The 18,178-nt window shown below is 44.5% G+C and overlaps 1 protein-coding gene across 1 annotated transcript in view; it reads right to left on the bottom strand.

Annotated features, from left to right (window-relative positions):
• The window catches only part of fnip1 (folliculin interacting protein 1), a gene marked incomplete at its 5' end in the record, with an annotated part of 39,424 nt that overhangs the window by 5,432 nt on the left and 15,814 nt on the right, over positions 1-18,178 (bottom strand). Inside the window, 11 exon segments of the mRNA XM_079238021.1 lie at positions 436-605; positions 1,601-1,747; positions 6,878-6,963; positions 7,381-7,594; positions 8,867-9,002; positions 10,099-10,170; positions 13,761-13,844; positions 14,732-14,823; positions 15,175-15,249; positions 15,492-15,592; positions 16,042-16,179. Coding sequence (XP_079094147.1) covers positions 436-605; positions 1,601-1,747; positions 6,878-6,963; positions 7,381-7,594; positions 8,867-9,002; positions 10,099-10,170; positions 13,761-13,844; positions 14,732-14,823; positions 15,175-15,249; positions 15,492-15,592; positions 16,042-16,179 — 1,315 coding nt within the window.

The following is an 18,178-nucleotide window of genomic DNA, read 5'->3' as shown; positions in this document are numbered from 1 at the left end:
TCATACACCGTAGGCGCAACTACGGGAGCAATTTAGGGTTAAGTGTCTTGCTCAAGGACACATCGACACAGGCTGGCGGAGCTGGGGATCGAACCGCCGATCCTCTGATTGGAGGACGACCCTGCTCACCACTGCGCCACGGTCGCCCTGAGCATTATTTCAACCCGATGTGTAAGCAGCATTTTCATCGCAACTGAAACCTCTACTCTCGTGAGAAAAGTTGCCAAGGAGACAATTTAAACAAGAATTGCTTTCCACCTACGTCACTAAAATGAAGATTTGATGGCGCCGCATGTGGAGAAGACCGTCCTAACTTGTCTTTGTGCTGCGTTGATTAATGATCGGCAGGTTGGGATACATTCAAGTATTTAATTTCACTCCCAGGTGGAACAAAGTAAAACTCCCTCTCCCTCTGTGTGTGTTTATTGGCCTCACCGAGCTGTGCCCATAACGGGTTGTAGGGGTGCGTCTTGGCCAGCATGTCGACGCTCTTGGATGAGTGCTTCTCGAGGAAGATCTTGATTGGCGGCTGGCCGTTGGGCATGACAGTGGGCACCCAGGCCAGGTGGTTGGTCAGGATGGCCGTCAGCAACGCAGGGAGGAACCTGGAGAATAGCGGATAACGGGTTTGGTCAGGGGGGGGGAAGGGATTAGAAACAATAATGTTTTTCCCTTTAGACCTTGTTTGGTTAAGTCGCTTGATCTCTTGCTACATGGAGAACTTTGGTTTTCTTGCTGGACGTCACGTACAAACAGCCTTTGTTTGCAACACACACATGCATGACACACACGCGTGCATGCATCACACACACACGCACGCATCACACACACGCACGCACACATGCATCACACACACGCATGCATCACACACACGCATGCATCACACACACGCATGCATCACACACACGCATGCATCACACACACACGCATGCATCACACACACACACACGCATGCATCACACACACACACGCGCATGCATCACACACACACGCATGCATCACACACACGCATGCATGCATCACACACACGCATGCATCACACACACACGCATGCATCACACACACACGCACACGCGCACACACACACACACACACACACACACACACACACACACAACGTATTCCTTCTGTTCATTCTGAATTTAAAATCGTCCGTGCTGAATATGGGGTGCCGCGTTCAATTAAAGGCCTCGCTACCAATTCAAAACACGCACAATTAGCAGTGGTTTTACGCAGCTTTGTAACGGCAACAATAAGCAATTAGAGACGGGCCGGGAGCTTCTCATTCACAGACGAATAAACGCAAAGAGGTTCAGTGTGTGTGGGAAAGAAAGGGAGAGAAAGTCCATAGACTGTGAGGAATAGAACCGAATGAATAGTGTGTGTGTCTGTGTTGATACACTCGTCCGGGAAGTAAAAGCAAACATGTGGGGGGAAAAAAACTAGGCATGCGTTTCTTGATTCCCATCTGTGTTCTTAATGCTCTTGGTGTTTTACAATGCTCCCTTGACCCCCAAGGAAGTTTTTGGGACGCGACCCCTTTAAAAACTCCGGTGGTGTGTAAACCCAGCACCTGACCGGTGGACGCTCAACACTCAACTGGTTCTTGGAGGCCTGCTCCATCAGCAGCGAGAGCTCCCTCATGAAGTGGCCGCAGAGCTGGTTCTTCTCCGACGCCCCAGACATCATCGTCAGCCAGACGGGCTCGGTCACCCGGGGCATGGTGTAGAGGTCGCAGATGGTCATCCTGCAGGTACAGGTGCGGCAGGAGGGAATAGGCAGGCAGGGGAAGAGGACGAGGAGGTGGAGACGGGCGAATGAAAGAGGAGGGAGGAGAAAACAGACAGGGGGAAGACAGACTAGTTATTGTCTCTCGGGGTAAACAAAAGAGATCTCAGTTCACAGAGCTTTGCTGTCTGCACTGGGGACATGGGAGACCCTGTGTGTATGTGAGTGCGTGTGTGTGTGTATGTGTGTGTGTGAGTCTCCCGCCCTGTACAGTGCGCTTGTGTGTATATCCATTTGTATGTGGCTCAGTTGGGGCATTTGTTCATGGAGGAGGAACGACTGAAGTTTCCATGGAGCGTGGGGCGCGTTGGTGAGCGAGTCTCGGCTGGAGGCCAAGCTCTGACAAGGGGATCTCGGCCACCGGATGAATGTGGAGCATCTATTATTTTTTTTATGGGTTTTCTAAAATGCCAAACAAAGTTTCCAGATGGAAACGCGCACGAGGAGTTACCGCCCTCAGAGTTACCGCCCTCAGACTCTAAGCTGGCCTCTGCACTACCTGCTTTTAAATCCCATTATATATTATACTACAACGAATAGTCAGGTCTGCAGAGAGAACTATTGGTCCCAGCCTGCCCTCCATCCTGGACTTGTACACCTCCAAAGTCAGGAAGCGGGCTGGAAAGATCACAGCAGACCCCTCACACCCTGGACACAAGCTGTTCCAACTCCTCCCCTCTTGTAGGCGCTACAGAGCTCTGTACGGCAAAACCACCAGACACAGGAACAGCTTCTTTCCACAGGCCGTCACTCTGATGAACAGTTAAATCAGGCTCTTCCATCTGCACTTTTTTGGCTACTGTCTTTAATGTCTTTTTTTATATTTATCTATTTTACTGTATAAGTACGATGAGCAAAGTGAAACCGGAGTCAAATTCATGTATGTGCAAACTTACATGGCCATTAAAGCTGATTCTGATTCTTTGGCTTTTAACTCTATTAATGCTTTTTTATTCTTATGGTTTTACATTATTATTATTATCATCCACTTCCTCATTATTGTTATTATAGTTGTCATTAATTGTTATTATAATGATTATCTTTAATATCATAGTCATTATGTTTGTTTTACTGTGTTGATTTTGATATATTTGATTGTGCAGCACTTTGTTATCAGCTTATTCTGCCTCCTTGCAAACTGTCATTATGATTACATGATTTACATGACTGTGATTATCTTTAATGTTATAATTATTATGTTTGTTTTACCGTGTTGTTTTTGTTATATTTGATTATTCTGCCTCCACATGTCACAGTGAATATGTGTGACATGTGACAGCCAACACCAATAACACAACAACTCTCTACAACAAAGACTGACGGGGAGATAAAACCTCGGTGCCGTTTTCCAGGCTGGATTTGGTCTCACTGGAAACCGAGATCAAAGACCATAAACAAGGTTTATTTTGCCGTAATTTTGCTCACAACCTCTTGAGCTATAAAAGAAGCCCCTGACAGATGTGGACGGGCTTCACTAGTTCTCTAGTAATCGAGCTATTTTAGGTGTAATTGTGCAAAGAAACAGGAACACCATGTGTACTCTTTGTGTATGGGTTTATAAGGCTGTGAAAAACAAGAACTGATGAACTGCATTGCAATATAATTTTTTGTCGCAAGTAGTTCTTTTTTGACTTTACAGTTGAGTGTTGTAACCCAAAACCTGTTGATGGATATCAACATAGTTACTGTGGTAAAGTAGAAGGATGCAAACTCTCTCTCTTTGAAAAACAACTCTGTTTGCTTTAAAAACAGCCAAAATAAATCTTTTGGCACCGTCTCGCTTTCTCTGCCTTCAAAAAGGAATAAACTGTTCATCAAGTGCATGAGAAACTTACACTCCAGGATGATCGTTGCATTAATTAGTAATTGAAACAAGTTAATTTGAAGGAATCCTTCATAAAGACACGTAGAACACGTCTCCGACTCCCTTTGGTTCCCGCTGTCGGTTCGACTTATCCGTGGCCTTTTAAAGCCCCACTTGACGCCCGGTGTACATTCACTACTGAAGCCCCCCCACCTGGAGGCCTGAGCTCATAAATGAGTGGGAGATCCCATCTCAGCAGCAGCTGTTCAGGTGAACTTTAAAGAGCAGTGATGTCAATTTAAACCGGGGAGCCAGACTGGAATTACTTCACTATGGAGGGAAGCGATTCAAACAATTCTAACCTCTTCCACGGCTTCTGACGTGTGCTGCGTTTCCTTCAGCCGATATAAAGAGCCTTGTGCGTGTTGTACAAGTTATACAGCTAACCATTGAAATATTCTGGTTCCGATTATTCATCAATAATCACAATTTGTGGAAAAACACAAGATGTGGAGGTGGTCACCGTGACGGCACCCGTTGGTTTGTGGGCTGCGGTATTGAAGCCTTGAGTTTGGCATTTTCTCCGTCGCCATCTTGTTTTTGTGACACAATAGGGCGGAGCCAACTACAGAATCAAACACTGAAAAACTATAATGTAACAATTCCCTTCCATTAGCTGAAAACACACTGTGAAAGGTTTAAAGTTGGAAGATGCAAAACACCGACGATGCTGTGGCAACGACCTGTCAATCACCTCAACTTCACTTTTTACTATTATACACATTTAAAAACCAACATGTTGGACATGAATGTTGCATTAACAACTCAACTCCGAAGCATTTATCAGGCTGAAGAATCCCAAATATACAGTACATGTGTGCTGAAAAAGAGCTGCTCTCATCCGTCATTGGTCTAGAAAAATAATGTGCCGTAAATCACACAAAGTTATTACGCATGTCATCCACGTAATCGTGAGTGAGGAAGTTTAAAAACGGCTGCTTGTTTGACCCGTCCACCTCCCCTCCCCCGTGTGTGCTTTAGGTGATAATTCACCCAGGAGATGTTGATTTATTTGCCACGTTACTTGCGTACTTCAGTAATGCCACTTCCCCAGTTATTTCAACCCAAACAAGGATCTTTTCCTGAACCTAACCAAGAAGTTTATAGCAAAGTTACAAGTGTAAATGTACACGTGTTGCTGGCTTTCGAAGAACACCTGCATATGTGCCTGAACTACTTCGCCCTTATTCAACAGCCCGCAATCTCAGGTCCAACCAGTTAAATCTTCTGTCCAAGCTTTTGAGGCAGTAGCACCAACGCTATGCAATGCTCTGCCTGCACCCCTACGGTTTGCTGATTCTAAACCAACTAAAGACATATCTATTTACACTGGCATTTGGTTAAATACATGCTCTATGGCCTGCTTGTTATGTGTTTTTATTTATTTTCTTTCTTTAGTGGTTATATTGTGTATTTGTAATGTGTATTTTATTATGCTTTCTTAACTGTTGTAATGTTTTTTTGGCCCCTGTTAAGGTCAATTTGGTTTAATTCGTGTTTTTGTTTTCTCGACTCCTGTACCGCACTTTGAGACCTTTGTCTGAGATAAGTGCAATATAAATAAACTTGACTTACTTACTAAAAAAAACACAAAAGAAATTAGTAACTTTTGGTAGAATATCGTGCAAACCGCTGTTTGAAGACGCATTGGCTTAAAGTACAACCAAATAAACACGCTGTACTGAGTGGTCATGCCTCTCCCTTTCCTCTGACTACAAACCTCAACATGACCCCAAACTGGCTGCTGTGACTTTTATGCTTCTGCTAAGTGGAATCTTCGTCAGCATGCGTCCACCCTCCAACTACGTCAAAGCAGAATCGGCCTCATCAGGCATTTTCTTCTAGTTTCCTTCCGTCGTGTTGCATGATGTCCAAACCCCCGAATGGCAAAGGTGGCAACAGTTAAATTTAGCTTCACGTCTGATGGTGAGATTTTACAGATATTGTGTTTGTCCCCAGGCAACAGCTTTCCTGCTGCTGGCACTTGCATGTTATTTACTATTCTGGTGCTCGTGGCCAGTGTCTGAGGCAGATAGGGTTGCCACTCCGGGGCTTGGGTTGCCGTGGCCGGCTGCTAACAGGCATATGATGGGGATCTCTGCCTGCCAGCGCGCGCGTCTCAAGTGAAAGTTGTAGTGAAGAAAGGCATGCGTACACACACACTTAAAATAAGTTTGTGTGTTTTATGAGTGTCAAACATACATACAGTACCAACAAGCCCGTCGCACACAAGCACCTAAATCAGGAAGATTTTAATAATTTTTAAGAAACTGATGAACTCATCGTGGGAACTGCAGCTTCTAGTAAAACTAAATAAAGCTTAGTCTTTAAACGGGGTAGCTGTGGTGCAGAGTTGAGAAGAAACCGGTAGCTTCTTCAATTTTCGCCCAAATAAGCTTCCCTAAACACAACCAAAGCGATAAAGCAAGAACTCCCAGCATGCACTGCGGTTGCAATGCAACATCTGTGGTTTGCTCACACCACAGGTACGGGGAACTGTGAGTTCCTGCTTTCTTTCACAAGACATATTTCCAAAGCTTCTCACTGTGCTTAGTAATAAACGTGTCATCAATTAGCTTTAAAAAAAATAATCAATTAATTTTAAAAACACGTGGGGAAGGGACTCTTAGCATTCTGCTATCCGCTAACATAATCCACATGTAGCATTCAAGTATTAATTATTGATCGTTGCAGACACCTCAGCACACCGGCGTCAGTAACTGGAGCAGGATAACAGAATCCCTTCACCTGAGTCAGCCTCAGGTTCCATATATTTACCTCATACAGAGACACCACCGTGAAGCTGACGCTAACAACATTATAGCTACGAAAAGCAGCATTTTAGGATACATTCTGGTTGACAGATGAGACGCTTCTTTTGTCAGCAGCTGGTGAATATCAGACGTCATCAGCAAAAACATAGTGTACCGCTTGGTGAACTGAAAATAAACACGAAACGGTGCCCACTCATAGCCCACCAGCTCAAACTATGCCTAAATCTGTAGGAGGAGTTTGTTAAAGTGCAGCGACTGTAAAGGCTAAACATGTCACATTAAATAGAAAATGGCTGACTTCCTGTCTGGTTTTGCGGTATACCTCCCAAGTTTAGTCGTGAACGCAATGAGGGGCAAATAAATGAATTATGTAAATGGTAAATGGATTTTTGGTGGATTATGTAAGATTATTGTCTCTGTCGTAATGCGTGAATGAGAGTTGTTGTCCAACCTGAACTCGTTCAGTCCGTCCACCATTCGGCTGTAAGCCAAGGCCCTCTGGTTGGCATCAGCTGACCGCCGACTCATCTTCATGGCCTTGAGAGTGACACAACACACATTGTAATTTGAGATATTTGGCACCGGGGCCAACAAACACAGTTACAGGAAAGGTGGAGCTAGGAATTTTGTCAGGCAGAAGAAGAGGGGGGGTAAAACTGGAAGGTAACCAGAGCTTTGACAGTGCCATTGACAGACGGCAGTAAACAGAACCACAGGTATGACCTTTGACCGGTCAGTCTGACTGTCACTCTGCTCATTACAACAGCAGAGGGATTATGGTTAGCGTTCGATGCTATTCATATCTCACTGCTAAATGCATTCCACTGGCAGCCTCGTCTTCACAGTGTCCAACAGGGAAGCGATGAAGAAAAACAAAACGCAGGAAAACTCCCATTTAAAAATAAAGAATAATAACAATGTTAAAAAGGGAAAAACAAACACATTAAAAGTCACCTGTTCGATTGCGCTCTTGAGTTTGTTCATGTGGCTTTCAAAGAGAGGGAAGTGGGAGAAGAAGAAGTCCTGGAAGCGGCTGTTCTCCCCGGCGTTGGGGGACAGCATGAAGATGACCCCGATGGCGATCTTCTTCTTCCGGGCCACGCCGAGGCTCGGGCCACCGCTCGGGCCGCCGCTCTCGTCAGACATGTTGAAGCTCTCCTCCACTGACCTGATTGGGAGAAGGCAGACGGGGAGTTCAGCTAAAAGCCTGATTTATGTGAGCAGCTGCTCAGATGTTTACTTGACATGTAAATCTTGATCCTGGGACTTTTACCCATGAAGATCAATCAATTCGTATCCGACCGTACGACACCAACAAGAACAATGCTCAGCTTCTCCTGTGGTCTGCGTCGTTCTTGTACTTCTGCAGCAGGTTAATACTGTTTACTTCAACATGGATATTACCAGTTAATACACACATTAAATATTTGAAAGTTTAAATTAAAAAAGGTAAATTAGGCACTATCTTTGCATACAGTTCCAGAACACTGAATAAAGCCAAGTACAAATGTATTGTTTCATTTTGTTGACATTTGTTTTTTACAGAGGGAATTTATGATATCTCTTTGAGTCAGAAAACACGTGTCAACGGGGATAAAAACATTTTTTGTCATATTCTTGGGAATAAAATGTTCTATAAATGAGGTTATGAATGCGGTGTATATATATGTAGGAATGAAAGTGTAAAGTTTGGTGGATGTAAGAGCTGCTGGAGTGGAGATTTCTGGATCAGAGTCTCAGAACAAACTCATTGAGAGAAAACGGCCTTAAAAGAGATATTTAGTTACATTACACACATACAGGTGAATAGGCTACAACATTAATTAAATAACCAACTAAATGTGGTTTTTGGATGTTTTCTTTCCACCAGTCTGGAAGAAGAGATGTGATGGAAGCAAAAATAGCCCCAAAATGTAGCAGTGCACAAAAAGCATGTTTTTGCTCTCCTAAAGCAGAAACAAATACTTAAACACGTCAGTTTAACAAAGAATACACGCCAAAGATTTGTATTCCAAGCCACTTTTTTTACTGTCGCAGCTGGTAAACAGTACGCTTTGGAGAGGCTGAACCGGAGCGCCGGGAAGATTAGAGCACTGGCTGACAGCTGCATTTACAGGGCCAGCATAGCATCCTGTCTAGTCACAGCCCTGTCTGTGTGTCTGTGTGTGTGCATGTGTGCGTATGTGTGTCCAGCTGGATTCCGAGGAAGTCCTAGATAGATAAACTTTACAAAAGCCTGTTAGAGGCCCTAAACAGGGAGGGAAAATGGAGGGTTGGGGGACTCTTAAAGTGTGTGTTTGGGAAGTCGTGCAGAAAGAAGTTTAAACACGTGTCCCCCCTATGTGTTTGAGGATGCAACTTGCACAGGTGTGTGTACATTAGGGATTAAATCCTAACGATACCCGTCCCTTGTGCGAGTGTTGGTGTCCCCGTGTCTCACCATCGGGGGAAGACGCCGTTCTCCAGGCTGGTGGTCTGGCTGCGGAGCCACCGCCGCTGGTAGCTGGACGCACAGCTGCTGGTTAGGGAGGAGCCGGGAGACGGGAAGGGAGTGATCAAAAGGCTGCTCAGAGACGCTGCATGGGGTCAGGTGGAAGGATGGGTGAGTGACAGAAGAGAGGACAAAAGTGAGTCAGACGACAAGTGTGTGGGGTTATTCATTGTGCGAGCACACAGACACAGATCTGGAGGACAGAAAACACGCCCTTCTTTCTTGCAAATGAATGTTACTGTTTTCAGATCTAATATCAGTTGGCCTGTTTCACATGCTGCGGTATGTTGGACAACCAGGCTTTAAACCCAGCCTGACATTGAAATGACAACCTACACACAAACACACACACGGGATACAAGCCCTGATCACAGGGTTATTTACAGCTCAGGCAGCTCAAACCGACCAACTGTCACATGAACCGTTTTAGATCTGTGTGTGGAGAGAGATAAAGAGACAACTTCACAGGGGTGAGCAAATGTGTGTCTGTGTGTGTGTGTGTGTCACGTATGAAGAGAACTACAGGAACAGAGGAGCGAGGAGGGATGTTTATGCATCCGCGTGCATCACACTTTGCTTGCGAGCTCTCCCACTCCAACCGCGGTGGGGAGGCGGAGCTGAGAGGTCGAATTAGAAGCTTGTTTACTGGTAGTGGATTTTGAGAGCTGCTATATTTGATCCTCTGCATGTGGCCCGGGTTTTAGCAGAAAGCGCAGTTCCCCTCATATCAGTGGTGTTTGCAGAGGGAGGAAATGGTTTTCACTGCACCAGACCCATCCAGGCCCAGCAAACTCCTCCAGTGTCTTCCACCTGTGCATCCTTTTTTATTTTGTAGCTTTAGGTTAAAAAAAAAACATTGCCAGTCTCCTTTTCTCTCACTTGCGTGCATCCGTGTCTGCATGCGATCGTAGCAAAGCCGCAGCTTAAGCACCAGCGGTTAACGTGACCTGTGCTCATGTAACGGCTCACGCTCTTAACCTTGAGCCGTAAAAGTTAAAAGATTTTGGGGAGTCTATGATGCGTTTGAGGGGAAATGTAGGAGACACAAAGTCCAAATAATTTCCTCACTTCCTCGACCTCTTTGGTCTCGACAGGAATAAAACAGAAACCCAAATCAAAGCTGGACTGTGGGGCCGAGTGTAGGTCAATCCGGGCTTTGGCTCCTAGTCTCGTTGACCTACCTGACCTGGCGATGCCGCTGTCCCGCTCGTCGTGAAGCCCTCGGCCGGGCATGTCCATGGGGTGACTGTGGCCTGGAGGAAGGGAGGTGGAAAAAGAGACACAAAAACACAACATGTGAGAAACACAAAATGTAATCATGTCCCATGCTGAGGGCTCTTCTACTCCTTCCCCTCCTCAGCAGCCACTTGAGAGCTGCAGCGAGAAAACCTTTAAAGTTCTTAAAGAACTGCAGCCAATCTTTTCACTACAAACTATCAGACTTACAAGCAGAATTCTTTTTTTATTTAAAAAAAGAATCGTGCTATAACCTGACCCCCATATGTACTGGTTAAATATGGGCAGATGCAGTCACTGGCCATTTAAAACCAGGTTAAAAATGCTTGAATAAAAACATAAAATACCCCCAAACGGGTGGTTTATTGAAAACAACTGCATCATGATCAGACTAGAAACACGTTGGGACTTATATCTACTGCGAGATGGCCGATTCTCATGCTGTTAGTGCGACAACCAAATCAAATAAGCACTACTCCGGGAACAGGCCGTCATCTCCAGCAGCTGCTACGGCGTTGAGGTCACGAGGCTGTTCGCTCGCTCTGAAGCGTCCGTCTCGTCAACACTCTGGCGTGAGAAAGGGGACAAAGTGTCAACGCCTCTCACGGTGGAGAGAGAGAGATGATTAACGAGGGAGTCGACGTGGGCTTTTGCTGTGAAGCTCTCGTGTGCGCTCCAGGAGCATACAACCTAGGGGCTGCCCTGAACAGGATTGTGGGTAGTAAAAACTCACGCACTGAATACACTGATCAGCACGATGTAATGAATGATAGGATTTGGAGTTTTGTGTAGTCCAGTTCCAAGTTTAGATCCCGATTAGACAGAGCTGGTTCTGCAAGTGGAGAACGGGAAGCACACTGCCTTTTTGTTGTAGTTTGCAGTACGCTGCCTCTTTTTGGGGAGAATTTCTAGGGCCAACATTGGCTTAACACAAAACATGAACTGTCCGCTACCTATAAGTTCAGAGGGGAGTTTAATTGAAAAGAAAGTCAACTCACCAGAGTTGAATTGCTTTCAAAAACTCATTAAAAACGCTCTGCAGCACAAAGACAGAGGGCAAAACGTTTCATCTCGTCATTTTTTTTTTTTTTTTTTTTACAAAAAGACGCCCAAAGACTTCCGAAATGCGTCTGATCAGGAAGTGAAGTGAGTAAAACACATTTGCTTTTAAAGACTTTGTGTAGATATCTAGCAGAAGGCTGTACATTATTTACCGCGCTGATACATGGACAGGGTTTAACACTTTGGGGGCGGGGCCCGCTTCGAAGCGGAGCTATAATGTTCACATTTTGATTAAATTAATTTCTTCATGATAATACAGCACAGAGATATGGTTTAAAGTCTACCGGAATCAGTAGACTTCAGCCACGTCCGTGTCCTTTTCTCGTAAGATCGTACGAGATTCACACAGCGAGATTTGAGCATCTAAACATGGATGTGTCATATGATGTATGCAAAAAGCTTCACCGAGTCTGAGAGCACAGGAGATTTTAGCCACACAAGCGAAGCTATTTTTTGAGAGGACAACACAGCTTCACAACCTGAAGGATACGAACACGACAAAGCCAAGCAAAGGGATCCATTCGACGATGGGTAAGTGTATTTACTGAACTTTGCAATAGCATATTCACGTTAGTAACGGGACCTGTAACCAGATAAAGCTGCTGCTAACACGGAGCTATCGCTAGCGAGCTAACGAGAGCTAACGGAGATAGCCGACTACAGCTATGAACGGTGGGTAATCAACTGTTGTCTCTATCACCGTTAACTTTCTTACAGTGAACTTAGTACGACTAGTAGTGTTGAATCTCACTTATGTGTTTGTAAGGCTGTAACTACCGTTGCGCATTTTTAGCTCATGACCTGAGCATTGCTGGATCTGTTAGCTTTAGCAACGTCAGCACATAGCTAGCTCATGCATTGTCTTGAGCATAGTCAGTGTTGGATCTTCCTTACGTGTCGGTGTGTAATCATTACTTTCTTTCAGTGAACTCATACTGACTTGTATTAATGTATTTTGCAGAGAGGATTCAGAGCTGCGAGGGTCCAGAGGACAACATGCAGCATCGCTGCAGCAGCCTCCATCTGCCTGCCAACAGATCACCATCGCAGGCCACAAAGCCAGCCACAGCTCATCATCCCCACCATATAATAATAAATTTGGTTTTAGACATTTATTTACATTTGTCTACCATTGTATTCATATATTCCACGGCTTTTGTGAACCCAAGACCTTTGGTAAACCAATTTCTATCACCAAAACCGATATACCACCCGAGTAAAGTTATGTTTTCACAAGAAGTATGAAAAACTTCCAAAATGAAGATTCCATTTTTCAGCTTTATTACCCTCATATTTTCTCTTTACTCTTGTGCCTTGGGACAATGGTGCCTCATCATATAGATAGCTGAGATTGTTCTGTAATTTTTGATTTACAACACATGAGTATGTATCATATGCAAGTGGCTTTAAAAAGGGAAATTTAAAAATTATGTAAAATCACGAAACTGACCACAGACCCCAGAGGGCTAAAGCTACTCGTAATACTACTACAATACTAATACTGTAAAGAAAAGGTTTTCTAAGAGACGTCCGAGGATTCCCCAACTTGTGGCACATTATAGGAAGTGGTTTGGATACAGCAGGGAAAATGGAGCACACTGAGTCACTATTTAAGACTGTGGCTCAGTGGTTAGCATGCCCATCTTACAATCAGAGGATCAGTGGTTCCGCTAGTCCATGCTGATGTGTCCTTGAGCAAGATACTTTATCCCTAATTGCTCCCCATTGCTCTGTCTGCGGTGTATCGAGCAACGATGTAAGTCGCTTTGGATAAAAGCGTCAGCTAAATTAAATGTAATGTATTTCCTCTCCTGCCGCAGCTGCTGCCAAGGTGCCCTCAAACGAGGCATTTCCCTACCGGCTGCTCAGCGGATTGTGTGCGACTGCATTGGATGCGAGCGAGGATGCTCCTGAATCCGTATGAGCGCGGCAATTTTTACTGCATCATTAAAAAGGGGGTTTATAAAAAGGAGGAAAAAAAGAAAAACGTACAGCCCCATAAAATACTGAAGATGTCATAGTTGATGGTTCTCTTGAAGCCTAAAGCATCACAGTCACTGGCAAAGTCAAGATATTTAAGTGAATGAAGAACACAGAAGGAGGGAACTAGAACTACAGCCACCGACACCAGTGAGAACCCATGCACACACACACACCATGTCATGCGTCACACACCTGCAGCACCGGGTCAGATAGTTCTGGCAGATATTTAGTTTGAGAAACGTCAGGTTTTGTTCACAATGCCATGAGGCAGACGAGGGAACAGACAGTGTTTGAAGCAGCAGTGAATATAACCTCTGTGAGTGTTTTCACTTTTAATTGGTGCCACTTGGATTCGAATCAAGATGTCGCCGCTCTGCCCAAATTAACTAATTTTAAAAGAACGGTTTCTGCAGCTTCTATTTGACCCGAGTGATTTACAGTATTGCATGCTGTGACTACTGCTACAGCCCCTTTTAGTGTGAAAATCACCGCACAGGCCTGCAGCCACCGAGAGTCACGGTCTGCAGCACACACACGCACACGGCAGTTTTTAAGCGCCAACCTGAAAAGAAAGAGGCGCTCTTGATGAGGCGCAGAGGGCCCTGTTCAGAGAAGGCCCGTCGTGGGCTGCAGAGCTGAGAAAATCCTGCGCAGCACAAACAAAACAACAACAAAAACAAACAAAAAACACGGAGAAAAAAAAAAAAAGGAAGGGAGAAAGAGGGGACGGAAAGACAAAAAAAACATGGACCGTGGTTAGTGAACGAAGAAGCGTTACAGGAGCTTCTTTTTTTTCCTGGAATGAAATAATGACATCATCACTCACAGAAAACACAGCTTATCAAACGAAAACATTATGACAGATTTTACTTCTGAGGTGAATTTTTTTTGGTCTTTTCTGTGAGGATGACAGAGAAAATACACAAAAAGGACAGAATTTGCCAACAGCTCTTCATATTTCTTAAAAAATATTCTTCTTTCTATGAGGAGCCGGACTATGGTTCATTGTTTTGGGAAGGCAGTAGATTATTTCACCACGAGAGACGAGGAGAGTCGCCCACGAGACTCAGATGAGTCACAACAGAGATATGCTGCAGTTTAATATGCAAATTTGCTGCGAAAGCTGTCCTTGCGAGGCCAGTTTGAACTTCCTCCAACTGCTCACGAGGTTTTGCGAAGGGGAGCGGCAATGGAGAGCTGCTGGCAGAGTCTCTCCAGCCCGGTTTTTGTTCTACCCAGAATGTTAAATAGTCAGAAAGCGAGAAACAAAATCTGCTGATTCCTCACAGTTAAAAAAACTGAATTAAAATAAAAAACTGTAGCAACTCAAAAGAAAAAGGTGAAATTTGCATTGCACTTGCTGTAAATACTCATTTCATACAGTCAATTATTATTTTTCTCATTTACTAAGTTAATGTGTCGTTCTGGATGCCCACTCTCCACTTTAAAAAGGCACGAGTGACAAGAAAACGGGGAGGACCGTCATCGGAGGCTCGAAGAAGGTTTGGTGTGGCACTATGTTTCCATGGTTACCTATGTGCCCCAGGAGGCCGTTGGTCCCCGGGTTCTGATCGGGCCTCGAGGTGCTGCCGTCCTGTCCGATGAACTCCAGGCTGTCCTGTAACCTGCACAAGATCAGAGAAAGGTGGGTGAACGTTTAAGCGGAAAAAAACACAATTAAACTGTATATTTAAACTGTATGCATGCTTTTTTAAATTTTATTTATATACATTTTCAAAGTTGACTGTTAGAACAGTGTGTTCAGCTGGATGAAGAGCGAAACAGACGAGTTGACACAAACACCAGGAAAATAAGACAATAACGAAGACAGATGGAGGAGGAGGAGGAGGAAGAGGAGAGAGAAGATGAGGAGGAGATGCCGGCTAATGGACGAAGCCGTCATAGAAATCACAAGTGAGAAGCGCCTGATAAACGTGCGTGTGCGTGTGTGTGTGTGTGTGTGCATGTGTGCTTACGTGTTGAGGCTGCCGTACACGCTGCCTCCCGTCCTGGCGGTGAAGACCTTACTGAGCATCAGCTGAGGCGGAGATCTGAAAGCGCGGGGGACAAAGACCATCAGCATGTGTGCATCAGTTCTTCTACCACTCACATTTGAAGAAAGAAAATGTTGAATAAAAAAGGAATCTAGTTCAAAAAGCCGTGTGACATATCAAAACAAATGGGATTTTTATGGCTTTCCCACCCGCAGAGGTTTCATCTCAAAGTGTGTCTTTACACGCCAGCATCAGCTGTGAGGGAGGAAAGGTCACGGGCGCATCCTTGTTCCTGTTACCTGATCTGGTGGATTTTTAGCGTGGAGCCCTTGTAGCTCATCGCCACGGAGCCGAACATCATTTCCCCCAACATCACCACGTCGGACGAACACCTCGAACCCTGGAGAAGAGAGGAGGTGTTTTCATGCTGCCGCCATTAAAGATTAACGAACACAATACTTCTATAGCGAAGTCACTGGTACTGGATCTGGAAGTATTTACTGTACATGGACTGATTGTTTTTTGAAAGATTGATTTAATATACATTATTGTTATATATTCGTTTAATTTGCTGTATTTTGTGGTAGTGACCTTTTTGCCATGTCAATACCATTCATATCTATACAAGCAATGGGTATATTATTAATTTTTTTACAAGACCTCAAGGTTTTTATAGATTTTTTGGGAAAAGAAAAATGGCTCGAATTCAAGTGACTTCCAATGATGTTTGTGAGCGTTTTGTATGTGTGCATCTGCTTATGCAGCTGTGAATGTATGAGTGTACATATGCATAACTGCAAGGGAGTAAATATACAAAAGTGTGCATGCAAGTGAAAGATAATGAGTCACCTGGAAGCGGATGCCCTGCTCCTTAGTTTCCTTGGTTTCTGAGGTGCAGGAAGAGGAGCTGTCCAGGGAGCTGCTGCTGCCTCCAGTGGAACGCAGCTGGCAGCATTTCCCGAACATCTTTGCTTGGCCCTCAGTGCTCTACGGGGACATAAATACAACATATTTTACAGGAGAAATACCATGAACACAAGCTCTCTTAACTCTGCAGAAGGTTGAAATCGCCTTGTTATTGCAAAATTACAATGCACTGAGAAAAGGCAGTCTCATCTTATGCCTTTACATATATTTAAGTTTCCGAAAGTTTTAATTGACTTTTACTGCTTTGTTTGTGGCCATCAAGGATGTAAAAACTGTGTCAGCGTCTGAAAACATAAACAACTGGGGGAGTGAAACGCATACTCACCACCTAAATTGTTTCCTCATCCTTTTCAAATCTAAAAGAAGCCGGACAAAAAAAAAAAAAGCTCTACAAGTCACGAGACTGCTTCAGACATTTATGCCTTTCGTATTAAAAAGGGCCTGTGGCCTCGAATGTGGGACGAGCTCGTACACGTGGGAAGAGATCACAAAGTCCAGAGGGTTTTTATTGCAGGGAGGTTTCAGTAATTGACGCCTCTGCTGACACAAACATGTCGAGAGAAACAGATTAAGAGCCCGCTTCACCTATAAAAACGTCCCATTTTCGGTCTAATTTCCGCCTGAAGTTCTCACAAGTCACAAATATAAAAAGTCACTGGCTCGCATCAAGTAAACAAAAAACATAAATGCAATGTGAGCTCAATCAGCCCGAGTCATGTGACCTTCTTAACTTGGCAGCCTATTGAAGAGGAATGCATTTGGGCAGGTGAGAAGTGGAGAGGGTGTGTGTGTGTGTGTGTGTGTGTGTGTGTGTGTGTGTGTGTCTCTGTGGTAATGGCTAACTTTAAACAACTGTTGCTACCAGTGTAGGGGAGGAAGAAAAAGGAGGAGGAGGAGGAGGGTACAAAGAGAAACAGAATGCAATGAGGAAAGAAAGATTATTGTTTTTTGTTTTGCACACACACTGAGTGAAAATGTATTTGAGTGTGTACATGGGTGTGTGCGTGTGTCCGCTGCAGTGTGAGGTGTGTACACACAGGCCAGCAGCATGTGACTGCCAGTCATATGACTGTCGAGAACTCGTGAGCGAGCAGCACTGCAATCATTCTCTCTCTCCCCCCTCCCTCTCTGCAACTTCATCCCTCTCCAATTCCTGCAGCTTTCCTTCTCCTTTAAAATACATGTATGTCTTTCCTGGACACACAAACGCTCCGGATAACTCATGTCTATATCTGGCACTATTCCAATCCAAATACAGAGCTTCAGTAAACCCACGTGCACGAGTTGGGAGCGCTGAGCGATCCATTATCTATGTTTTTTTTTTTCTTCAATGACAGGGCGTCATGAGACAGCGGTAGTGTGCGTGCGTCCGTGTGTTTGTGTGGACAGGCAGACAGGAGGAGAGAAAACCTGGGCCAAAAACAACAACAACAACAAAGACGGCAAAAAGACAACAAGGCGAAACATGCAGATGAGAAGGAGGTTTTAAAGGCACGATGAGAGAAAAGAAGAAAGGCCGAGAGGACGGTCTTCTTATGTTGCAGGGAGAAAGACGAACAGATTATAAATATAGATGTAGCGATTTTAAAAACAAATGGGTGGACAGAGACAGAGTAAGGATGAATAAAAAAATAGGGGGAGAAAAGATTCAAGTGAGAAAAGGTTGAGACAGAATTAAGAGACAGACGATTTAAAAAGGAGGAAGAATAAAATCTAGAGCGACAGCAGAGACAGACAGACAGACAGACAGACAGAGAGTGAGTGACAAAGGCCGTCATGTGAGGATGAAAGAATGCTGCGTACACAGTCACCTTAGGCTGTGCGTGCGTGTGTGTCGTGCACTCTCTTACACACACACACACACACACACACACACACAGACTACCTCAGAGTAGCCATATCAGAATGGTTCAGGTGATATCTGCCTCGTCACGGAAATTTGATCACGCGCCATTTTGGCGTCCATCGAGTTAAAAAGAGACTGAACCAGTTTTTGTTTCCTTTTTGCAGAGAATTTAAAACTTTAGGTGTCAACAAGCATTTTTTTTTTTACACTAAC

Source organism: Taurulus bubalis, assembly GCF_910589615.1.
Source record: "Taurulus bubalis genome assembly, chromosome: 2".
Lineage (NCBI taxonomy): Eukaryota > Metazoa > Chordata > Actinopteri > Perciformes > Cottidae > Taurulus > Taurulus bubalis.
Note: the sequence above shows the minus strand (reverse complement) of the source record. Positions and strands in the feature narration are given on the sequence as shown.